The sequence below is a fragment of the Oryctolagus cuniculus genome, chromosome 6 (assembly GCF_964237555.1).
Source record: "Oryctolagus cuniculus chromosome 6, mOryCun1.1, whole genome shotgun sequence".
Classification (NCBI taxonomy): domain Eukaryota; kingdom Metazoa; phylum Chordata; class Mammalia; order Lagomorpha; family Leporidae; genus Oryctolagus; species Oryctolagus cuniculus.
In genome coordinates, this window is record NC_091437.1 from 10920312 (window position 1) to 10946333 (window position 26022).

At 40.4% G+C, this 26022-nt stretch overlaps 1 protein-coding gene across 5 annotated transcripts; it reads left to right on the top strand.

The window, feature by feature from the left end:
- Positions 1-1453: 1453 nt before the first annotated feature.
- Positions 1454-25314, top strand: LOC103347851 (protein FAM170A). 5 transcript variants are annotated; one of them, XM_070075785.1, is made up of 5 exons: positions 1455-1736; positions 4062-4205; positions 7156-7347; positions 9393-13612; positions 15352-25314. In XM_070075785.1, exons 4-5 carry the CDS (start codon positions 13423-13425, stop codon positions 16065-16067), a joined length of 906 nt encoding a protein of 301 aa, XP_069931886.1. In that variant the 5' UTR covers positions 1455-1736; positions 4062-4205; positions 7156-7347; positions 9393-13422; the 3' UTR covers positions 16068-25314. The 5 variants fall into 5 exon arrangements, with proteins under 5 accessions (XP_069931887.1, XP_069931886.1, XP_069931885.1 ...); XM_070075784.1 differs by having other exon boundaries at positions 1456-1736; positions 7156-7296; XM_070075786.1 differs by lacking the exon at positions 7156-7347 and having other exon boundaries at positions 1454-1736.
- The last annotated feature ends 708 nt before the right edge of the window (positions 25315-26022 follow it).

Below are 26022 nucleotides of genomic sequence, written 5' to 3' on the forward strand. Positions count from 1 at the left end.
GCAAGACTATTTTCCCTTCTTCTAAAATTAGAGAACTGAGTTAATAACGCACCCGGTCATTAGCCCATCCAAGGAACCACATGCGGTTACTTCTTTCTCTTCTATCTCCTGCGTCATTCCTGAGTTCCAGTTCTTCCTGATGTTGCTTCTCATAAGCCTAGACTTCAACGGGCTTGATCTCTATTCTTAGAAATGACTTCTTTAGGTTGTACCCAGTACAACCTAAAATACCATGATACCATCTCCTTGGTATCATAAATAATTCAATGAAAAACTTTTTATGGACTGAGATAACAGAGTCATAGGAACTCCATCCAGGCCTCCCACATGGGTTTCAAGGATCCAAGTATTTGGACCACCACCCTCTGATTTCCCAGGTGCATCAGCAGGAAGCTTGACCAGAAGTGGAATAGCCATGTCTGGAACTTGCAATCTGACATGGGATGCTGGTGTCACAGTGTTGGCTTATCCCGCTGTGCCATAACACCTGCCTTCCTATCCTCTTTTGCACTGCCATATCCTCACCACTGGGGAGACTTAGTAATAGTGTATCCCCAGATGCATCACATAATTTCTTTTTAATCTAAGGCATCTAATTCTAGTTTTGGTATCAAATACATTATTTTAAAAATTAAGTTAATGATATACTTTCCACTGGGTAAAATAAAATACTCAAAGGATGATGTCAGGGATAAGCAGGTCCTACCTCTGCTTGGGATACCCACATTCCATATCAGAGAGCCTGGGATCCATTCCTAACTCTGCCTCACATCCACTTTCTTAAGTTTTTTTTTTAAGGTTTATTTATTTATTTGAAAAGCAGTGTGGGGGGGAGAGGGAAAGAGGAAGAGGAAGAGGAAGAGGAAGAGAAAGAAAGAGAAAGAGAAAGGAGGAGGAGGAGGAGGAGAGAGAGAGAGAGAGAGAAAGAGAAAGAGAGAGAGAGAGAGATTGTTCATCTACTGGTTCACTTCCCAAATGATGGTAATGGATCTGGTTGGGCCAGGCAGAAGCTAGGAGCCTGAAACCCGAACTGAGTCTCCCATGTGGATGGATGGTAGGGCTACAAGAACTTGAGCCATCACCTTCTGCTCTCCAGAGTGCATCAGCAGGGAGCTGGCATACCCACCTTCTCTCTAATATGAACTCCAGAAAGGCAGATGACAGCTAACGTACTTGTGTCCTTGCCACCCACCTGTGAGACCCCAGTGAAATTCTCAACTCCTACCCTGGGTGTGACCCAGCCCCATCTTTTCAAGGCATTTGTGAATTGAACCAAGATCTCCCTTTTTATCAGCCTCTCTGTATCACCTAGCATTGCAAGTAAAACAGATAGATAAACTTTTAAAAAACAAAACAAAACAAAAAACACCCTAGGCAAGGGGGCTATATCAGTCCTGCAGTCCTGAGGCGGCTGCTGAGTCTAGAATAGGCTGATGTCATCAATAGGTCATAAATGCTTCAGAGGCGGTAGTGATGACTTGTGACACAGGAGACTCAATGTTGAACTGAGCACTAGGTAGCGCAGTGATTCGGTAGAGAGCGTCCTATGTGATTTGGTTCTTTAATGTTCAAATCCCATTCTTGATCACCACTGACTTAACTCCTGGAGAGCAGAGATGCAGGGAGGAAAGTGCCTGTTTTGAGTAACTCTCCAAGGAGTTCAACCATGAAGCGGAAACAAAAGACAAAACATCTGGAAATCACATACTCTCCCCAAGCTGCAAAGATATCAAGAGGTATGTCTTAGGATATTCTCTAGATCCAAGGTAGCCAGGCACTGTCTTCTAAACAGGAGGAAGGGACGATTTCTAGTTGGGGAAGGGGTGGAGTAAGAGGAGGAGAGACAGAGAAAGGGAGAGGAGGGAGGGTGGTGGGAGATTGAAGAGCTGTGTGTGGAGGCTTCCTGAACATCCAGGTCTCTGAGAACACAGAGAGTTCAGATGATACAGGTCTTTGTCTATGCAGTTTAGGGCTTCTGCTACCTACACAGTGAAACACTGAGTCACTTTGTCAGATACAGTGACTTGCCAGTGTGCACTAAGTTTTCATAATTTTTTTTTATTTTTAACTTTTATTTAATGAATATAAATTTCCAAAGTACAGCTTATGGATTACAATGGCTTCCCCCCCATAACGTCCCTCCCCCCACAACCCTCCCCTTTCCCACTCCCTCTCCCCTTACATTCACATCAAGATTCATTTTCAATTCTCTTTATATACAGAAGATCAGTTTAGCATACATTAAGTAAAGATTTCAACAGTTTGCTCCCACACAGAAACATAAAGTGAAAAATACTGTTTGAGTACTAGTTATAGCATTAAATCTCAATGTACAGCACACTAAGGACAAAGATCTTACATGAGGAGTAAGTGCACAGTGACTCCTGTTGTTGACTTAACAAATTGACACTCTTGTTTATGGCATCAGTAATCACCCTAGGCTCTTGTCATGAGCTGCCAGGCTATGGAAGCCCCCTGAGTTCACCGACTTTGATCATATTTAGACAAGGTCGTAGTCAAAGTGGAAGTTCTCTCCTCCCTTCAGAGAAAGGTACCTCCTTCTTTGATGACCTGTTCTTTCCACTGGGATCTCACGGAGATCTTTCATTTAGGTGTTTTTTTTGTTTGTTTTTTTTTTTGCCAGAGTGTCTTGGCTTTCCATGCCTGAAATAGTCTCATGGGCTTTTCAGTCGGATCCGCATGCCTTAAGGGCTGATTCTGAGGCCAAGAGTGCTGTTTAGGACATCTGCCATTCTATGGGTCTGCTGTGTATCTCACTTCCCATGTTGGATTGTTCTCTCCCTTTTTTTATTCTATCAGCTAGTATTTGCAGACACTAGTCTTGTTTATGTGATCCCTTTGGTTCTTAGTCCTATCATTACGATCAATTGTGAACAGAAATTGATCACTGGGACTAGTGAGATGGCATTGGTACATGCCACCTTGATGGGATTGAATTGGAATCCCCTGGTATATTTCTAACTCCACCGTTTTAGATAAGTCAGCTTGAGCATGTCCCGAATTGCACATCTCTTCTCTCTCTTATTCCCACTCATATTTAACAGCAATCACTTTTCAGTTAAGTTTCAGCACTTAAGAAGAATTGTGTATTGATTATAGTATTCAACCAAAAGTATTAAGTAGAACAAACAAACAAAAACTAAGAGGGATAACATATTAAGTTGTTCATCAACAGTCAGGGCAAGGGCTGATCAAGTCACTGTTTCTCATAGTGTTCATTTCACTTTAACTGATTTCCTTTTTGGTGCTCAGTCAGTTGTCACGAATCAGGGAGAACATATGGTATTTGTCCCTTTGGGACTGGCTTATTTCACTCAGCATAATGTTTTCCAAATTCCTAATAGGGATCACTTTTCAGTTAAAATTTAAACACCTAAGAATAATTGTGTGTTAATTACAGAGTTCAACCAATAGTACTTGAACAAAAAAATACTAAAATAGATAAAGTATTACATTGTACATCAACCATCAGGACAAGAGCTGAGCGATATGTTCTCCTCCCTGATGGGCGACAACTAGCTATGCACCAAAGGGGAAACTTGTTGAAGTGAAATGGACACTATGAGAAACAGTGACTTGATCAGTTTTCATAAAATTTTGAAATTTGACTTCTTTCTGAAAGCACTGGAGAAGTGCATGGTATTGCAAGTTTTCCACGGATCCTTCCTCCTTTGAATGAAGAATGTGGTATATCTAGAGATTAAGAAAACATTTTTTTTAAAGTTTGAAATGTTAAAAGACACTAAGAGAGGCAGATGTAAAAATATGTTAAGCACAGGTGCACAGGGGCTTGCCAGCAGTCTGTGCACTGTTTACATATGAGACACTGCAAATCTAGCATCTGTGGCATGTACTGACTGAATAAATAAATACCTCTCTACGTGTAAAGTTTTCAAACGTAGGAAGCAGGTTATGGCTCCATGAGGATAGCGGCATGGGTGTTCATGAGTGCTGTCATACTGCAAACTCTTATTGCTTGTTTGAAGATGGATAAATACACATACATAAACCCTGTCTCTTATTTTTATGTAATTGCTCAGGAAATTTGAATTTATACAAAGATGTCCTGCAACAAAAACAAAAGGCGCCAACCCCAGCTTCAGACCAGAAAGCAGGGGATGCTGCTTCTTCTTCCTCACACTATTTCTCCTGCATCTCATCTGAAGACAAGCTCAATGGTGCAGGTATGGGTCCAGGCACAGCACAGAGAGGAGTTGAATGATACTGCCCATGAGTAGACATAAGTCTACCCAGTCCAGAAAAAAATGACAAGTCAAAGCACTTGCATTATACCTTTTCATTACTAAAATTCCTGGTGCAGGCAAACTTTACTAAGAGAAGAGCTTTGTTTTGATGATGCCTCTGAAGAGTCAGTCTTTGGGACCTCCTCTGGTGAAGGTCTTCCTGTGGGCAGCATCCTGTGGTGATGCAGAGCCTCAGGTGGCAAATGACACACAGGCATGCGAGCAGATGTGTCTCTTTCTGTCTCCCTCTTCTAGAGCTGCCCAAATTCACTAGCGCAGGCTCCACCCTAACGACCTTATATAGTCCTCATCATTTCCCATCCCTGTGCTTCATAACCAGATTAAGTTTCCATCCCCTTAATGCCTCACAATGGTAGCTAAATTTCAACCCAGGAGGCTGTGAGACAATCCATGGATATTCAAACCATAGCAATTGTCTCTCATGGCTTTTGGTATTAGCAGCAGCGAAAGCTATACATTCCAAAGATAAATAACCAAAAAACTGGAGCTAGGCCTGGAAGATCAGTGGACAACTAGGTTCTGCTGAAGGGAATGGTATCATCAGAGACACTTGGGAACAATAACTGAGACAAAGACAGGACATCCTGCTGTCCAGAAGTCATAAAAGGACTATTATCTGAAAACAGAGCTAGAGTAGTAGTAATGTCACCACAAGATATACTTGACACACTGTACAGATGCACTTGTTCGAGGTCTTGTGTCATCTACATGTAGCCAAAATTCTCTCACTTATCTCTATACAGACCTATCCCCACTCCTGTCTTCACCTCTACTTCCTTATCAACTTTTACAAGCATATGAATTCTCTAAACTCTACTGCGTGCATGACAAAGAGTAACAATTACTCTAACATGTATGATTACTGACTCATTATCCTTGAATTGCTTTATCTTTATATACAGAAGTTCATATACATATTTCGTGTCTGACTCCTTTCAGCCACATTGCGTATGACTGAAGTTTGTTCCATCTCACTGCTGCATATATCCCATTTCATGAATATAAATCATGTCCTTGTTAATCATCAAGTGCTGAGAATTTAAGTTGTTTTGATTGTAGAAGCGCACTAGGAGATGATGTTTGATGCTGTATATGTTGCTATACTAATACACTTAGGTTCGATGAAAGCCAAAGAGTTTCTCTATTTCTATCTTAACCCATCCAGAAATCAATGTTTCATACAATTATTTTACCATTTCTATCTCAAGTTTTAATTTTATTATTCATTTTAGAAGCATAAATACTTTCACAGAAGGGAGAAAGACACAGACACACACACACACACACACACACACACACACAGAGAGAGAGAGAGAGAGAGAGAGAGAGAGACTCCACCTACTGGCAAACTCCCTAAATACCTGCAAGGATCCAGGAACATAATGTAAAAGGACAGGAGCCCAGTTATTTGAGAATTATTTCTGCCTCTCAAGGTCTGTATTAGCAGGAAGCTGGAATCAGAAACTGGAGGTGGGTATAGATTCTAGGCACTGTGATGTGGGACATGGGCTTCTTAAGCTACTATGCTAAATGTCAGCTCCCACACTTTCGTTTTCTAATGCAATTGTATGTTGTTAACTATTAAATCTCATACCCTTCACTGACATCTTATCTATTTTATATCATTTCCTAGTCCTAGTATGTGTATTTTTTTCTTATACACCCTCAAATCTTCATGTTCTTTCACTCTTCCACCAGAACTCACACAATACATTCCTTTCATCTCAAAGAAAATATTCCTACTAATTACACCGTACTGCCAAACTATATCACAAAACAACACATGCAAAGCCATAATTATAGGACATCAGATAGACACACATAGATATGCATGTAGCTAACATACAGACACGAATAACATCCACCATTCCCATACCAACAAAACATATCCTATATTTACATTTGTAACCACTAAATGAATTAGACACTCAAGAATAACCTGATTGGAACAAGTAAGTTATGGACTTACACATTAAGTACTCTACAGTTGCCACACACCAATTCATTGCTATGTATTCATAATATATAAGAAATACTTTTATGGGAGAATTTGATCTTTTTAACAGTTAGATACTCACTGGTAAGTTTAACATTTAAAGAGTTGATGACATCATAAAATCATAAATATTTACTTTCCTTAATTATTAAAAATACACCATTAGTTTCATTTAAAGCTGTGAACTCCAGGTAAGAGATACAAAGCATGAAAGTGAGATAAGTAGGAGAGGACAAACAGGGGTAACTTTTAGCCAAAGTTGGTGGGTAGCAGGAACCTCAAAACAAAGACAGCTAAAGTGCACCAGCTCCCAGCCGAAGCTAGAGAGAATTGCTCAAGACAAAATATATAGCAGGGGTGGGGGAGTATGGGGTCTGGGGGAGAGTGAAGTGAAGGATCTGAAAGGAAGCAGACGTTTTAGTTGAAAGTGCGGGTCCCTACATGGGAATTTAGTTTCCTCAGTGTTGGTTTCTCCATGTATGGAACTGGGCTCTGGAAACAAAGAACTGGACTCAGATAATCAAAGATCCATGTGAGTAGACTCAAGAAAACAAATTTGGCAAAATAATGGACATTGGCAGTCACGTTCCCTCATGAAATCTGACACCACCAGGAACACAACATTAGTGGACAGCACATAGTTCAGTCCAAACGGGAGAAGTCTAGCACACGCTCCAACAGCCAAGGATAAGACAGATGTCTCTGTGGGCATGCATGTTATAAATTTTACCAAAATCAAGACTAGTTCCTGTGAGTTTGTGGACCACGTCTGTTCTCCGAGTTCAGAAGATTACATTTAGAATATATGGAGGATGAACAAATGAATGAACCAAACTTCACGTCCGTATCAATGACCTTTGTTCTATTTCTCAGGAGTCTCCACTGCCCAAACACGTCCTGCACAAGCCGGGTACTCTTTGGAAGAGAAGATCCTGGTCCATGAGGCAAGAGAGACATCCTCCCAATCAGAATACCACACCTGCCAGTCCACTTTGCACAAGCACCCTCATGCTGGTAAGGGGAAGGCAGGACCGCCAAGGCCAGGCAGATCAGTGCAGGGGGAAGGTGAGCAGACCTACAGCCACTAAGCTGTTCAATGGCTATCACAGAAACCAGGGAGATAGCAAAGAAAAAGAGCAGTCACAATCAACAAGAATATGGCTAAATGAAGACATTGAAGATAAAAATTTAAACATAATAGGAAAGAAGTATGTATAAACCACTAGTGGAAATCATCTATTCATAAAAATTAAACACAGAGGAAATAACAATCACGAACAAATTCTAAGATATGACAATAGCAAGTATGTGACTGACTATACAAAGGCTTGGAGGATTTAGGTACCAAAATAATAGTCAAAAATTCAGAACTGATAAAATAGATGTAATTAAAGCATTAGATGACCATAAAATGAAAGATGGTGATTGAAACTTGAAGCATTCTATGCTCATACTATTGCTTAGGATCTAACCATGAGAAGGAAAGAATGTGACTTCAAATTTAGTATATTTACCTGTTAGATATTGTTATAAATTACCACAAACTAAGTGATCTAAAACAGCACAGATTTATTCTCCTACATTCCTGTGGAGTCAGAAATTCAAAATATATGTGATGTAGCTAAAAACCAAGGTGTAGGGGCTGGCACTGTGGCACAGCAGGTTAAAGCCCTGGCCTGCAGCACCAGCATCCTATATGGGCACTGGTTCTAGTCCCAGTTGCTCCTCTTCCGATCCAGCTCTCTGATATGGCCTGGGAAAGCAGTAGAAGATGGCCCAAGTCCTTGGGCCCCTGCACCCACGTGGGAAACCCGGAAGAAGCTCCTGGTTCCTGCCTTCAGATTGGCGCAGCTCTGGCCGTTATGGCCATCTGGGGAGTGAACCAGCGGATGGAAGACCTCTCTCTCTGTCTCTACCTCTCTAATTCTTTCAAATAAATATAAAATAAATCTAATAAAAAAAACACCAAGGTGTTTGCAGGCTGTCCCCTTCTAGAGACTCCAGTGGACAATGTTCCTTGCTTTGACTGGCTTCTTGCACTCTGATTTGCAGATTTTTCTGATTTCTTAACTGACACTTGTTGCTTCTACTGTCAGTTTTCATCTCCTGCATCTGACCTTCTTGCCTCCCTCTTCTAAGTATCCTTGCAATTACATTTAAAACCCAACTACACGATGCAGGATGATCTCCCCATCACAAAATCCTTCATGTGTTAACATCTGCAAAGTACCTCTCTGTATACAAGGGAACATTCCTAGGATGTAGGGATTAAGATATTGATACCTTGGGTAAGTAGCATAACTTCAACCTTTCAAAACTATTGTGAAAAATGTTAAACACCTTGATAGATGCAGTCAGATAAATGAATATTAAAATTTCTTATGCTGACTACAGTCTTTATGACACCAGAAGTCTAATTCACACACCACAAGCAGATCCATAAAGACTAGTCATCAACCTAGAGACAGAACTAAAGCTATCAAGGGGATGGCGCTGTGGCTCACTAGGTTAATCCTCCGCCTCCAGTGCCAGCATCCCATATGGGTGCTGGTTCTAGTCTCGGTTGCTCCTCTTCCAGTCCTCTGCTGTGGACCAGGAGGGCAGTGGAGGATGGCCCAAGTACTTGGGTGCCTGCACCCGCATGGGAGACTATGAAGAAGCACCTGGCTTGTGGCTTCAGATCGGCGTAGCTCCAGCTATAGCAGCCATTTGGGAGGTGAACCAACAGAAGGAAGACCTTTCTATCTCTCTCTCTCACTATCTGTCAAATAAAAAAAAATAAAGCTATCAAGTACTATTTTGGGGCAGTGTACAACAGCAGTGTTCCCTCATAAATTCTGACACCTTCCAGATTAAAGCATTAATGGATGGCATGCAGTCCAATTCAAACAGATAAATTCTAATCCAGACTCTAGCATCCAATAATACCACCGATATCTCTGTAGATGTGAATATTATGGATTTTAGCAAGCTCAATACTTGATTTTCGCTGAGCTTGTGGGCCATGTCTGTTCTCTGAGCTCAGCATATGTAATTAATAATATATGACAGATTGAAAATGATAAAATAGACATCAACTGTGTATCAATGACCTTTGCTCTGTTTTCTAGGAATTGAAGCCTTCCACAAATGTGCTCCACAACCTGAGTACTCTTTGGAGGACAAGACCCTGGTCCACAAGGCAAAAGACATAGCCTCTGAATCAGAATATTATACCTGCCACTCCACTTTGTCAATGCCCACTCGTGCTGGTAAGGGGTAGGCAGGATAGCCAAGGCTAGGCAGATCAGTGCAGTGGTGGTCAGCAGACCTGCAGCCACTCTGTTATTCCATGGCATTCACTGATCCCTACCTAATGGCTACTGGAGAGAATGATGTGCTGAAGACAAAGAGCAGATGCAATCCACAAGAATATGGTTAAATAAAGACACTTAAAAAAATAGGAAATAAAATAATGTAGAAAACACTAATGGAAAAGAATCTATTTGAAAAAATTTAAACTAATCACAGAAGAAATGATAATCAGGGACACATTTTGTGCTTAGAAATTGTTAAGTATGTTACAGAATATGAATAGGATTTGATGATTTAATTACCAAAAATAGAAACCACTTATTCACAACTGATACAACAGGTATAATTAAAGTACTAGATTACAAGAACATGTAAGGTTGGAAATAGAAGTATTGTAAACTCACTCTCTCTCGCTCAAAGAGTAAAGCCACTGACTCAAAAGCAACTCTGAACGCAGAAAATTAGAATTAGGTAAGGAGAGGCTATCTTTGACACAGAAAGAAGCCTATTTCAAATTTAGTATATTTTTCTTACTTCCTCGTATACGTATTACAAATTACCACAAATTTAGTGGTCTAAAACAACAGGCATTTTTTCCATTTCGGAATTTGGGGTCATAAATTCAAAATTTATCTTTTGGGGTTAAAAATCAAGTTATTGTTACAGCTGGATTCTTCGGGAGGCCCCCTGGTAAATTTGCCTTGCCTCCAGTGGCTTCTTGCACTCCTTAGAGACCCTTTGTTTCTTTGTGCAGCCTCGTGCTCCATTGTCACATCTCTTTTCCTGCCTTTGTCATTCTTGCCTCCTTCGTATACACATCCTTGGAATTACATATAGGACCAACGAATATAACTTAGGATTATCTCCCCATCACAAAATCCTTAACTGAGTAGCATCTGCAAAGTCCCCTTTAGCCACATGAGGTTCTATGGTCTGGTTCTATGGTCTACGATATAAACATCTTGGTTGGGGGACATTACTCAGTCTTCCACAAATGTGAAATATGCTAACCACAATGACATGCATATTCAGGTAAAAACCTATGAAAATCTCTTATATAAGTTACACTTTATGTGAAACCATAAGTGAAAACTTCCCATAACACAACCAGCTCCATAAAGACAGTAAATACACACTGTGATCACACAGCCATCATCACCTGAACAAAACTAAAAATTATTAAATACACACATTCTGTAGTTTGGGTCAGAACTCAGTTTGCAGTCTGCAGGAGTGTTTGACACACAGTGAGCACTCAAGATTGACTGAATAGTTTACAGGTAGGATAGAGCTCTTGGATTTCCCTTGAATAGTAACCTTGACGAGACATAAGATGACATATAGCTCACAAGGTAATAGCTCACACAAACAAGAGAAAATCATGTGCATCTGAAGATGTTTCTCCTGTACCACCTCTGAGAAAATGAAAACTCATAACTGGAGAAGAACAAACAGGACCTAGGAGTATTCAGTGATGAAAAGGACATGTAAGCATGGCTCTGAGATCTGGTCCAGGTCCCCCACCAACAGCTAATACAAAGAAAAGAAAGTTGATACGGGCCATGCCCAGGTCACAGCAAGGACAGTTCTTCTAGTTTTGGGAGATCCTCTTGAGATATAATATATAACTCAAAGCCTTGAGACTGAAGATAATCTAAAAAAGGACACATACCCAAAAGTTCAAGGGCATGGGAACAGGGCTATGTAGGAGAAGATGGAGAAGTGAAGGAATGACAAACTTGTCAGAGAAACAAGGAAGACTCATTCAGTCTGAAACTGAGAAGTTCAGTTCTGTGGGTTGCAATTCTGGGATTGTCCCTGGCAACCGTAAGGGTTCACACTGAAGTATAAAGTCAGCCATCAGTGGTTTCTACACTTGCATCCAGGAAGACAACAAAGATCCTGTACACTGGTAAGTGAATATGGGCAGAGACTTGAAAGGGTCCTCAAATGATTGCCATGAGCAACCTTCTTCCCTTTTAAACACCCACATACTTCTTGGCCTATCTTACCCAAATAAATGGTCTCAGCACCATGTGCTCTCGGGTTCATCTCTGTAAATACTCATTCCTCTGCTCTCCATCGCTACTCTCATTATCTTATGCACCGTGGCACACTCCTCAGTTCACATCCTCATACTTTTACGTCTTCACACCTTCTTTCACAGCATGTGCATCCCTCATAATTGCTCCCTTTGAACACTATTTTTTTTAGTATTGCATCTGATAACTCACACAAATAGTCTCATTCTTGTAGAACTCTGTGCTGTACAGTAACAATGCAAGAAGCTATCACAACCACAACCCCATCAGATGCTCCTCTGTTTACAGTTCTTTAGTCCCTTCACATAATCCTGTAATCTAAGAGGTCAGGTAATCATTCTCTTATTCCTCTTTCACATGGCTGATCTATAAAAGTTTGTCTCTGTGGTTCTGAAAAAAAGATCCTCACAGATTCTCAAATATTCCAATAACTATTACCTAAGTGTTTGTACATCAATAGCATATGACATACACATTACAAAATGTATGAAAGATGAAAAACTCCAAGATGTACAGAACTATGCTTCACTGTCACCGAAGCACACCATAGTCATGCTACCTTCACATGCAATGCTGGCCCCACTGCTATACTCAATATACTTTAAAAATTCTGTGAAATACACAGAGTGTACATATATGAAACTATATTTACCAATCATGACAAACTCATTCTATGACGGATGTACCAGACATACTAATTTTGTTTCTCTCTCCTCTGAAATGAAACACCAGATACTCTTTAGGGACCGAAGAGAAAAATTGGATCCATGTGAAGGAGTACAGTTTATTTACACATTTAATTGAGGTTTTAGAAGGGACTTAATATGTTTATGAATTATTTTTTCAGGAAATAGAATTTGTGTGTTTATTGATGTATATGAATTGAAAGGTATGGCTCTCTCCACTGGAAAAATAGATTAAGAGAATTAAAAAAAATAACTTAGGAATTTTCATAGTATGTTTTAATCCATGGGTGGAGGTAAATTTTATTTTAAAATTTTACAAAATTCTGGTAGGGAAAAAAACCTACTCAGGATGTAGTAGTAACATGGAAATCTCTAGGATCAGCTAATTTTGTGTTGAAGAGGGGGAAAAATTAGTTAAGGCCATGTGTGGGCAAGGTATACTAAGAAAGTAACATAACTGGACAGCCTAGTGAAGAGTAAGCAGGAACCTGATAGGGAATTTGTGGCCTATGCTAAGATGTGCAGCCTGGAGCCAGCACCAGAGACCCCACTGAGCCCCTGACTCAAGGTCAGAACTCATCAGCTCTCACAAGTCTTGGGGTTTGCAGAGTTCTGACAACGGAGGTCCAGGAGCAGAATGGAGAGAACTGCACCATGTACATTTTTCATGTCTGCTTGGAAAAGGCTACTAAATATGTGAATATGAAGGTCAAAAAACCTCAGAATTTTATCTACCTACATACCTGCCTATTATCTATACTGTGTCTCTCTCTTTCTCTTACACACAAGAAGGTCAACATGAGTAATTACAACAAAAACTGTATGTCGCGGGCTAATTTGTATAACTTATCATAAGGAAAATTGAGTCATAAAATTTTAAGATCTTTAATGACTGCATTCCGCATTTTATGCAAGGTTCATAGTTTCCAACATTCTCAATATACTTCCCAAAATATCACATACAAGATGCCCAAGCCTACCGATGTCCACCATAAATGTAATCTTAATAACTGTTGTTTACTTATAATTCCTGTAAGAGCAAGTCTAGTGAGTGGTCACAATGCCCACAATAAAATATCCACTCAACATGCTCTTCTGTGAAAAGATGAAAACTCCACATGATTCTGTATCCCAATGTTGTTGTTCTGTCATTTTGTTTCCCAGAATTCCGGAAGTCTCAAGCAGATGCTCCTGGGACACGTATCGTGGTCCCAACCTGTAGCCAGGCAGCAGGACAGAGCTCTTCTACCTCAGTGTATTTCTCCTGTGTCTCCTCTCCAAGCAAACACATTCTTGTTGAAAACGATGGTAAGGCAGAGGCAAAGGGAATGTCTGAACTCAGGATGCCAAGGGAGCTGCTCTGCCCAACCCTTACTTATCGGCTAAAACAAAACAAAACAAAACACTCTCAAAAGCAAGAAAGCACTTCAGGGCAGAGGGACTAGACTGGGGTCTCTACAGAGAGAGAGAGGTTCTATGTCTCCAAACACGGGACACAGACCTGTTTTGCCACAGCGGAGTACTGGGACAGCTGTGACTGAGGCCATCAGCAGAGCTGACATGTATGGAAAGTTGATGAGAACATCCTAGGCAGACTGGCACAAAAACATATTCACGTACCCTCACCTGTCCTACCACTTCACAGCTTCATTTCAAAGCCTCCCTCTCTCAAACACACCTCCCTTCACTCCCCATCCATCTTTTCCATTCTCTAGTAGCATGACACCAATACACACTTAAACCTTCATTCCTGTACACAGTCTTTCAGACCTACTCGTTTATTAACTAATCCCAGAAATATTTCACATTCCTTCATACAGATAATCTGAACTCCTTAAGGCTAGAAACAGCTCAGGAAAAGCCTCTGGGGACTGACACTGTGGTGTAGTGGGATAAGCCGCTGCCTGTGACTCCGGCATCCCATATGGGTGCAAACTCAAATCCTGGCTGTTCCACTTCTAATCCAGCTCTCTGCTAATATGCCTGGGAAAGCAGTAGAAGTTGGCCCAAGTGCTTGGGACCCTGCTACCCACAGGGGAGTCTGGATGGAGTTCCAGGCTCCTGGCTTTGGCCTGATCTAGTCCTGGCAACCGTGGCCATTTTGGGAGTGAAGCAACAGAGGAAAATCTCTTTCTTTCTCTTTCTCTTTCTCTTTCTCTTTCTCTTTCTCTTTCTCTTTCTCTTTCTCTTTCTCTTTCTCTTTCTCTTTCTCTCTCTTTCTCTTTCTCTCTCTCCCCCCCCATCTCTCTCTGAAATGCTTTCAAACAAATAAAAAATTTTTAAAAGAAACCCTTTGTTCTTAAGAATTCACTCTAATTGTCAGCCCCTCTCCCTGCTATGTACTGCATCCACAGCGCCTTCAGCCCTTCAAATGGTTGCATATACTCAGAGCTGTGTTTTTCCACACGTACTGTCACACCAGAGAATGCACACTCACATAAGCAGTAGCAATTACCGTATACATACCAGAACACACGTTCACCTCCACCAGACACACCCCATCACTCACTCTTCACATAGAACGGTTGCTAAGTACACATCTCACATGACACCTGCCTACACAACTCTGAAGCTACAGGTCTCCAGGCACTTCTATCTCACTGCCTCATATGCAGGCATATTCTCAGAGCCACTCTTCTTTAATTAATTAATTAATTAATTTTTGACAGAGTTAGACAGTGAGAGAGAGAAAAACAAAGAGAAAGGTCTTCCTTCCATTGGTTCACTCCCCAAATGGCCGCTACGGCCAGCACACTGTGCCGATCCAAAGCGAGGAGCCAGGTGCTTCCTCCTGGTCTCCCATGTGGGTGCAGGGACACAAGCACTTGGGCCATCCTCCACTGCTCTCCCGGGCCACAGCAGAGAGCTGGACTGGAAGAGGAGCAACTGGGACTAGAACCCAGCACCCATATGGGATGCCGGCGCTGCAGGCGGAGGATTAACCTAGTGAGCCATGGTGCCGGCCCAGGAATATTCTCAGGGCCACTCTTAAAACCTATGGATGTCACACAACTTACTCCACTTATATAGGAAATTTTCTTTCCTAGGAATCCATCAATTGCAACAAGATCCCCCCTGTCTTCAATCCTCTGAGATGCCTCCACCCCAGGATTTGGAGGAACAGGAGACCCTGTCCCCCTATCACCACATCTGTTTTCATTTCCATTTAGCCAATGAGCCCTGTACACCCGAAACACATAGGAGAAAGGAGAGAGACATGAAGGTTTACTATATGCGTGTCCAAAGGAAAAGAGGGGTGGCTGTCTTACAGGATACAGAGGAAGAATCAGAGCCTCCCACAAAGAGGGCAAGAGTTGAAGAAATTACCTTCCCAGGAAAGCTCCCTACAGACGACAACCTCTCTTATGTGTCTACATGGGAACTCCTAACTGAGAGTGAGTCCAGCTTGGATGTAGAAGCCCAAGATGGTGGGGACGAGGCTGTCAGCCCAGCAGAGCCCCACGCTCTGCAGGAACAGCCCAGGGCCAGGACACCTGAGTGGCTTGTGGCCCCTGAGAATGGCTTCAAGTGTATGGGCTGCTGCCGGGTCTTCCCCAGTCTGGAGGTGCTTCAGGGGCACGTGCAGCACGGGGTTGAGGAGGGCTTCAGCTGCCTCGCTTTTCATCTTGCCTTTGCCTGGCTGAAGAGCAAAAGAAACACGAAAGACACGCCGGAGAAGAGAAGAAAGAAGAAAATCAGGAAGGCCCCATCTGAATGCAGTCAGGAGAAAGGTCTGGATGTGAGGAATTCTTCACCCAAATAAATGAACTGTTTTCAGCCCCTGAAAAAAGAGGAAGTGGAGCAGCCAAACTGTATTGATGGAGCTCCATCTCCGCTAGGTCACCCAGAGTACCCACCTTTGTTTACACACACCTGACACCACCAGAGAACCCCTCTACTTACATCAACAGTATCAACAAACACCAGTTGTTTTCTTCTATGCAAGCTTCCTTTAGTGTCCTATCTGTGAACTCTAGGTACCACAGTTACCAACCCATATCCTCCTCTGCAAGTTTAACAGCTTGTATGTGTATTTATGACATACTTGAGTTAATTTTTGCATAAACTGTGAGGCTTAGGGGTTGGTTGGTTGTGGCCACTAAAGTTCAGTTGTTCTTCCATTGAATTAACTCTGTAACCTCAGTCAACAGAAGCAGCTAGATATATTTGAGTCTTTCTCTGAGTTCCTTACCCCATTGTACTTATCCAAGTATTTCTATCTCTGCCATTCTGTGACTACTGTAGAAACAGATTAGCTCTTAAAAGTGAATAGGGTGATTCCTTCAACTCGATTCTTCACTTTTCAATATTGTTTTAGCTATTCTAATTCTTTTGCATTTCCATAGAGATTTTAAGGTAAATCTCTCAATTTAAACCAAAAAAAAGTGTTTGTTTCTAGCAGGTGTGCATTGAACCTAAAGATCAGTTTGGAAAGAACTGACCTCTTTAATTCGTTGGTCCTTCCAAACCAGGAACGTTGTTCTCTCTCCATTTAGGAATCCTTTGATTTTGTTCATTACAGTTGTACAATGTTTTCATTAGTGACCCAGAACAGGTTTTACACATTTATTCACTGAGCTTCTGTAATATAATTATTTTCCTTTCACCAAATTCGGAAAAATCTTTGGTCACTGTTTCTTTGCATATTTTCCTTGTTAATCTCTTCCTTCTCTCCTTGTGAGACACCAATGAAATAAATATTAGACTGTTTCCTATCAACCTACTGTTCATAGTTTTTGAAAGTTTGTCTTCCTCCTGCAGATGTAATAGTTATGTGTCTTCTTGTTCACCAATTCTTTCACTTGCCATCGTCAGTATATTTTGGCTCATTCCGTGGCTTTTAAAATCCAACCTACTGTAATCTCCAACTCTAAAAGCTTCTCTTAGTTCTTTTTATTGTTTATGTATCTCTTCAGTGGTGCTCATACATACCCCATAGATGACAGGTATAATAGCTATATTAAAGCCCATGCCTAAAAATTCCAACATCTCTGGAATGAAGGTACTGACATCTGTTGGTTATCTTTACTCTTGAGAGTTGATCATAACTTACAGTTATGATTACAGGTAATTTAGAACTGTAGTCAGGACATTTTCTCTATCATGATATAAGACTCTGCTATTAAATTCTATGGTGATTTTTTAAAAATTGCACTGATTTGCATGAAATCAGACTAAGGTCAGAGTGTAAGTGTGGCATCATCTTAGGTGGGTGATGGTTTCAATGTCAGTGAAGTTTTAGATTCTTTGCTGTGCTTCTCTGCATCCATTCCAGTCATGTGCCACTCTCGAGTTAGTCAGAGGCTTGGCACAAAACATATTCAAAGTATTTCTTGACTCACGTTTGATGTTTAATGCAGCTCATATGAAGCTTAGTTATAGGTTCTTGAAAGTCTCTTGGTTATATAAAATGCTATGTGTGTTAGTCTTAGTTTGCACTAACTTAAATGTTTCTTTAGTTACTAGAGCATAGCTTCTTGTATCTTACAATTTGATACATACAAGGAAGGTTCAGAGGTGGACTTTGCTCAATGAGCAAGAAAACAAACTTTCTTACAGGCCAATTACATTTTTGGCATATACTATTTTTATTTTCTATACGATGACTAATCAGTCCAATATCTGTATGGACTTTATTAAACCTTGAATTTTCTATGCACCTATGAAAGAGCATATACAACTACCACCCTGCTGAGATTCAGACTTTTCACCTATGCTTGTCTTCATTCTGTCTCTCGATTCTGACATGACTAGCACTAGTAAAATATAACATATATTTTAAATGTCAACTGTTTTTTACAGTGACTGACACAGATTAACTTAAATTTGGGTGATTTCCCATTTGGTGTAATAAGGACAGATGTTTGTCTAGTTTTGACCTGTTAAAAATGAGTCCTCATATATAAAATACTTTCTTATATTGTATATGTTGTCTTTGTGTCTTAAATTTATACTTTATGGGGCTGGCGCTGAAGCACAGCAGGTTGAGCCACCACATGTGATGCCAGAATCCCATAAAGATGCTGGCTCACATCCCAGCTGCTCCACTTCTGATCCAGCTCCCTTCTAATGGCCTGGGAAAAGCAGCACAAAATGGCCTCAGTGCTTGGACCCCTGCTGCCCATGTGGGAGACACAGAAGTTCCTGGTTCTTGGTTTCAGCCTGGCTCAGCCCTGGCCATTGTGGCCATCTGGGAAGTGAGCAAACAGATGAAGATCTCTCTCTCTCTCTCTCTCTCCTTGTGTGTGGATCCCTATAATTCTTCCAATTTAAAAAAAAAAAAAAAGAAGGAAGGAAATCATACTAACTTTTCCTTCCTTGTAGCCTAGAAATTGCAAAATATTTGTTTTATTAAAGGCAGAACAAGTTAGAATTTGTGTCTGGTTTTTTTTTGTTGTTGTTTTTAAAAATTAATTTATTTGCAAGGAAGAGAGAGAGAGAGAAAAAAAAGAGAGAGCGAGAGAGAGAGAAAGAGAGAATTAATCTCCCATCCACTGGTTCAATCCCCAAATGCCCATAACAGCCAAGGCTAAACCTTGTAAGGAGCCCTGCACTCCATAAGAGTCTCCCACATGGGTGGCAGAGACCCAAGTACTTGAACTCTTGCCTGCAGCCTTCCAGGGAGCACATGAGCAGGAAGATGGAATCAGGAGCACAGCCAGGACTAGTGCAGGAGCTTGGATGTAGCACGCAGGTGTCCTAAGTGGTATCTTAATTGCTGCAACCAAATGTTAGCCCCTTTTCTGTATTTTTAAAATTTAAAATTTACCAATGTAGACTATGATAACAGAGTTCAATTTTATTTCCTCAATTTATATTCTGTACATTTATACATTTTTTAAAAGTCGTGGCATACTTTATAGTTAGAAGATATTTAAAATACTAGTATTGATGGAAATAAACAGAATTTATAAACAAATAAGTATAAAGCTTATTCAGGGCAGAATATGAATGGCCTCTGCATGGGAGACACAAGCCCAGTGACTTTCAAGGAGCCTTGTGAAGTGTTACAAAGTGGTCAGACTCCAGCCAGAATTTATGCATTACACGGATAGCACACACTGAGCTGGCCCCAATAAGGCAGCATTAAGCAAGCAGGGTGAATTTCTTACTGGAGATCACTTTCTTTAGGAGTGTCTACAAACTCCTTTAGCAACAGGGTACCTCTCTGAAAAGAGGTTGCTGACAATAAGGTCAATTAAAGAGGACACTTTGAGGAATAGATAAGAAATGAATGGAGAAAGAACAAAAGATTGCGTAAGCTTACTTGAGATGGCTAAGACAAAACAGACCCTTTGTGCCTATCACCCAAGCCTACTGGTTTGACAGGTAAGGTAACAGCTCTGTCCATGGACCTCTCAGATAAGTCATAAAGAGTTTCCCTTGAATAATCTGCAGGCTTTTTAGGGTCAGTTTGCTTTCACTTAGTATCTTCTTGTTTCCCAGATAGCTTATTCATATTAACATGCTAGTATGTGCCTACTGAGAGTTGGACTGGAAGGTAAAGGATACAAGGCACATAAAAATGATTCCATCATGGCATGGCTATGTTTGCTTTGTGTACTTTAAGAACAGAAAAAGTAACAGATTAGGTAGAGTTGTGTTTATGATAAACGCACAGATAGATGATTATACCAATGGCTCAATTCTTTAAAAATATTGATACAATTATCCTCAGCAGTTAGTGTTAATACTCTTAGTATTTAGGGATGAATTCTCATGTATGAGCTGTAACACATTCAGGGAGTCCAAAAAGTTGGGAATCATAGGATAAACTTATTTTAAACTCCCATTTTCCTTATGTTTCTGGATTTCTTGAGAAATATTATTTTTGTATAAGTAGTAATGCTGCAAACATGTTCCAATGATAATACAATCAAACTAGAATGTCAAGATTCAAAAACATAAATTATTTCCCCTTTCAGCCAGAAATAAAATGTCCAATTGTTAATCTAAAAAAAAAAATCTTTAACACATACACTAAAGTATCTGAAAGGCTACAAACATAGTGGTAACAGTATATTTTATAGTTAAAGTCATTAAGGCTATTTCATCTGAATTAATATTTGGAGTTTATAGGAAAACATATTGTGATGTCATTTGAAAACCTTATTAAGGCAGTGTTTAAAAATAGCTCTATCCTTGATATACTGAGAGCTAACATTAGCACCTGGGTACCTTCAAGCAAAGTGGCAACATACTTCACAACCAAGCAGAGCAAGCCCTTGTGTGGTAGCTTGTGGTGCTGCCAAATCAGCAGAAGATATAAACACCTAATAAGCCTTAAATTTTATTGCCAAGTCAAATCGACCCAATGAAAAGTCCATGAAAAGCAGCTTAATTTCATTTTATGTGACTAGCTGGTCATCAACAGTACAGTAAACATGTTTATTATTTTGTGGAAGGGAAATACTATAAATGAAATAAAATCCAGTCAGAAATACAGACCTCATCCTTATTACAAAAAGGCACAATACATGGTACATCTCACCAGCAGCCACTGGAATAATGAGTGGCCCTTGGGCATACATCATTAATCACGGTTTATACCAAAAAAAAAAAAAAAAAAAAAAAAAGAGAGATTTTAACTCTAGCAGGCTGTTAGCATTTGTTAAGCTATTTCTGAAATTTCTATAGAGGAACTTAACAGTTTAAGAATATATAATTATCTGTAAATCTATGTTAATGGTACAATGTGTCACCCTCACCTTAATAATATATACTTTCCCCCCCTTATAATGAAGACTATGGACATTAAGGTATATTTATCTATTACTGAATGAACCCACTACTTCTGATGTCCTCTTCATTTCAAAGTCACAAATAACAAAGATGGTTATTTAGACAAAACCCAGGTCCTAACCTCCTCCACATTTCTAAGAAATAGTTTTCCAGATAACAGCTCAATTGTTCTGTGGTGACAGTTACCAAGGCAACTTCAAAAGCAATATAACATTACCTTAACAATCAAGCACTGATTATTATTCATTCTGAAAAAAAAATAAGAAAAGGAAAACAAAGGCAGAAAGGCTCAGCCCCCAATCCGTGCAGTGTAGAACAGGAAAGTGGAGGGTCAGGAAGGGTTAAAGGTCAGCTGCATTGTTGCTGCTTGCCTCTCCGACCACATTTTAAGTTAAAATGAGTGATCTTAATCATCCAGTGTGTCTGGGTTTTCCTCCCTGCACTGTGTCTTCAACCCTTCTCCAGGGAGAGGCATGGGACTGATTTGGAGCTTATTTCATGCGTTTCCTGTCTCAATCACTCCCTTTGTGAGCACCAAATACCAGTGCTGTTAAGAAATTTTTCTTAAAAAATGTGAAATTGGCAGGCGCCGTGGCTCACTAGGCTAATCCTCCGCCTTGCAGCGCCGGCACACCGGGTTCTAGTCCCGGTCGGGGTGCCAGATTCTGTCCCGGTTGCCCCTCTTCCAGTCCAGCTCTCTGCTGTGGCCAGGGAGGGCAGTGGAGGATGGCCCAAGTGCTTGGGCCCTGCACCCCATGGGAGACCAGGAGAAGCACCTGGCTCCTGCCATCGGATCAGCACGGTGCGCCAGCCGCAGTGCGCCAGCCGTGGCGGCCATTGGAGGGTGAACCAACGGCAAAGGAAGACCCTTCTCTCTGTCTCTCTCTCTCTCCCTGTCCACTCTGCCTGTCAAAAAAAAAAAAAAAAAAAAAAAGTGAAATCATTAGTACAGAGCTTGCCTCATGGTAAGCTTTTTTAAATCTTCAAAATGCTCATAGAATATATAGTTTATAAAACAACTATGCATTGAGTTCAAAAATTTTTGCTCCAAAATAAACATCTTTTCATGAACGTTCTGAATTATCATTTGTCACCAGTAACGTCACCAGCATTAGCAATAGTATCATCGATAGACTGGTGTTGTGGCTCATCACAGCAAATGGGACGCAGAATCTGACTCAACTCTAACACAAGCCTTCAGCACACAGAGCAGTCAACTGAACAACTATGACTGAGCCTTGTGGTACCTGAGGGTCAGCCAAGAGGATGGAGATGAACACTGAACACCGCGTCCATGCTGTCCTCCACACAAGATGACACATTCCTTACACCTTTCTCTTTATAAGGAATATCCCTTAATATCCCCCATACATAGATTCATTTGTCCCCGATCCAGGGGTCTCATGTCTTTTGCTCCTGTAAATGACGTGGTGGCGGCTAACTTTTTAGTTTGGAAGTAGAGTGAAACTGAGACACTTGACAGGTTTCCTTCTGCTGGACTGAGCCGTTTATCATCATTTAGTGACCTTCATGGTCTCATTTTGCTACTTCTGATTTAAAATCTATTTTATCTGGTAGAAGTATAGCTACTGTCATTTTCTTTTCAGTTGTAACTGCATGGAATATCCTACTCCACCACTTCACTTTCACTCTGTATTTATTCAAGCTTGGTACCATACTACCATGGTCATGATAGTTCGTTTCTCTACGGTAGCCTTTCCCAATCTTGGCACTATTAATGTTTTGAATCAGATAATTCTTTTCTTGGGGTGGGGAGAGGAAGGGCTGTCTTATGCATTACAAGATGCTTTTACTACCTATGCACTAGATGAAAATAGTTCCTCTCCTAGCAAAACCAGTCATACCCATCAAAAATATTTCTAGATATTGTCAAATATGCCCTGAAGAGAAAACTTGCATCTGGTTGAGAGTCTCTGTTCTGTGACATAAGCAGTTTTCTATCCTATGGAAAAGGACTTATCTTTTAGCTGAGTTTCTTCCCTCACATTTTCAATCTATCTACACCAATCCCGCAAAACATCCCAATTTTAGTGAGGGTACTTTCATGGAAGATGGTCAGTGTTCACGAGTTTAACTACTACACTGGAGAATGCCAAGATCAGTAACTGCTTCTCACCTTTCAATTCTTCTAGGAATGGGCAAGACATCCAAAAGGATGAATGTTTCACCTTCATTAAACAATAACTGTGGGAAATCACCTTAAACTCTTGGGTCAAACACATCTGGCTATTTGTTTAAAAACAAGTAAAACACTTAGCAGCATCTTCTCAAATATGCATAGCCTGTTTCTATCCCTGTTTATGACATAAGCACAAGTCTGGTTATATGCCAACTCTTTGGGCTAGGTTTTCACTTGATTTTGGAAAAATTCTATGACTTTTGCTCTTAGCATAGTCCTCAAAACCTTGTTTAAAACATAATCAGTCTCTAGAGTACAGAGCTTTTAATCTCCCTAGCAACATGCATCCAACAATCAGGATATCAACTCCGGCAGTCTCCTTGACAGCGCGGAAGAGGCAGATGCTTGTGGAGCAGGAAACCACCGGGAATACTTCCCACAGCCACTTTTGAAGAGGACAGAAATGTGTGCGTATGCACAGTGCAAGTGGAAATGGGTTCTTTCCCAACCATGGATATGAGACGTCTCAGCTTATTTTTTCTGCCATTACTTGCTACTATGGTCAAGCTTTTCCTTCTTGCCTCTCTTGCCTTTCGAAAGAAATTATATTCTCCTGCCTTCTTGTGCACTGTTTTCTCCTGTAGCAAGGAAGGTATTTTATTTAAAAGTTTTCCACATATTAGGAATGGAAAACACTGAAATAGAATATCCTCCCATGCCTATTTCTTGCCTTTTTCAAAAGTCAGATATCCCATTGTGATTATGGCATGCCTGTTGATACAAATGACAGAGGAAGACTGGTCTATATTTTGAAAGAAAATGCAGATTTTTATTGCACTGGGGGCTGGACAGGGCTCTCAAGTGAAGAGCCAGAAGAGTCTCTGGATGTAAGTGGTAAGGGAAGGAATGACACCAGGGATATGGAAAGAAAGTATACTTAATAGCTATTGAATGTTATAGGAAAAGGGATTCAATTAGTCTTGACATTTAGAAAGAATGTTTTCTTATTCTATTTTAAAAACACACTGAAAGATTGTTTGAAAGGAGGCTGTCACACCATCCAGGCTTTTAAATAGTGCCATCAGAAAATCATCCCTTAGGGGAATATCATAACTTCTCTAAAGAAATGAGGTGAGGCATCAAAGCACATTACACACTGAAGATGTACATCCTGTTAAAATGTGTTGGGGCCAGCACTGTGGCACAGCAGGTTAAAGCCCTGGCCTAAAGCGCCGGCATCCCACTGGGTGCCAGTTCTAGTCCCAGCTGCTCCTCTTCCAATCCAGCTTTCTGCTATGGCCTGGGAAAGCAGTAGTAGATGGCCCAAGTCCTTGGGCCCCTGCACCCACATGGGAGACCTGGAAGAAGCTCCTGGCTCCTGGCTTCAGATCCCTGCAGCTCCAGCCATTGATGCCATTTGAGGAGTGAACCAGCAGAAGGAAGACCTTTCTCTCTGTCTCTCCATCTCACTGTCTGCAACTCTACCTCTCAAATAAATAAATAAAATCTTTAAAAAATAAAATGCTGTGTTATTTAAATAAACTCTAGCTGCTTTTGAATATGAATTACTGGGTGTAAGAAGTTTACAAGATGAAGTTTATTATTATGTAGGTATCAATATTAAAAGTAATAATCAAAAATGTTCACATAACCACATGCTTTGGTACCCCAGTACAATATAAAATTTTAATAGGTAAAAAATGATCTTTAAAAAATTGATTCCCTGAACAACCAATATAAACAGTTTCCTTTAAACAAAAGATGTACTGTAACAAAATGTTTGTTTTGGTCAAATTAAGGCTAACATAATGAACTTAAAGTTAAGAACAGATATAAATATATGAAAGTATTTTTTCAAGATTTTTATTATTTATTTATTTGAAAGAGTTACAGTGAGAGGGAGAGACAGAGAGAAAGGTCTTCCTTCCATTGGTTCACTCCCCAAATGGCCACAACTGCCGGAGCTACACCGATCCAAAGCCAGGAGCCAGGAGCCAAGTACTTCTTCCTGGTCTCCAACATGGGTGCAGGGGAGAAGCACTTCGGCCATCTTCCACTGCCTTCCAAGGGCCACAGCAGAGAGCTGGATTGGAAGAGCAGCACCCAGGACTAGAACCAGCACCCATATGAGATGCCCATATGGGATGGTGCAGGTAAAGGATTAACCTACTACACCATGGTGCCAGTCCCGGAAATAGTTTTTAAAATATGCTATTTAACCAAAATAATCTACGATCGTCTTCTGTCATATAAAGATATAAATTTCAGAATCCTAGCAAGTATTGGCTAATGTACATAATGAGACAGAAAACAATATATCATAGGGAATATTTTAGTACCAAATATTTCTGCGGAAACAAAATGTTAGATGAAGAGTAATTCTCTAAGGTGACATAATTTAGTAAACACTTAAAAAAAAGGATAATTATAGCTTCATAAACATAAAACCTAGAGACTCCACCAAGAAACTATTAAAACTGATTAGCAAATTCAGTAAAGTTGCAGGATATTAAATCAACAAATGAAAATCACCAAATTCAGTAAAGTTGCAGGATAGAAAAACAAAAATCACTAATTTTACACACCAATAATAAACTTTATGAAAAAGAAATCAATCATGCAATCTCATCCACATAACCATTCACACAGAAATTATGTTGGAATAAATTTAATGAGTGTCGTGTAAGATATCTACCATAAAAGTTACAAAACACTTACGAAAGAAATCGAAGACACACATACAAAATTGTAAAGACCTCCATGTTCATGGATTGGAAGAACTGATATTAACATGCCCACACTACCCAAAGCATTTTACCTATTCAGTGCAATCCCT

Coding starts and splice junctions, on each gene's coding strand:
- LOC103347851 (XM_070075786.1), top strand. CDS start 13,423: ATGATTCTGTATCCCAATGTTGTTGTTCTGTCATTTTGTTTCCCAGAA. Junction 13,613..15,351: donor CATTCTTGTTGAAAACGATG/GTAAGGCAGAGG, acceptor TTTCTTTCCTAG/GAATCCATCAATTGCAACAA.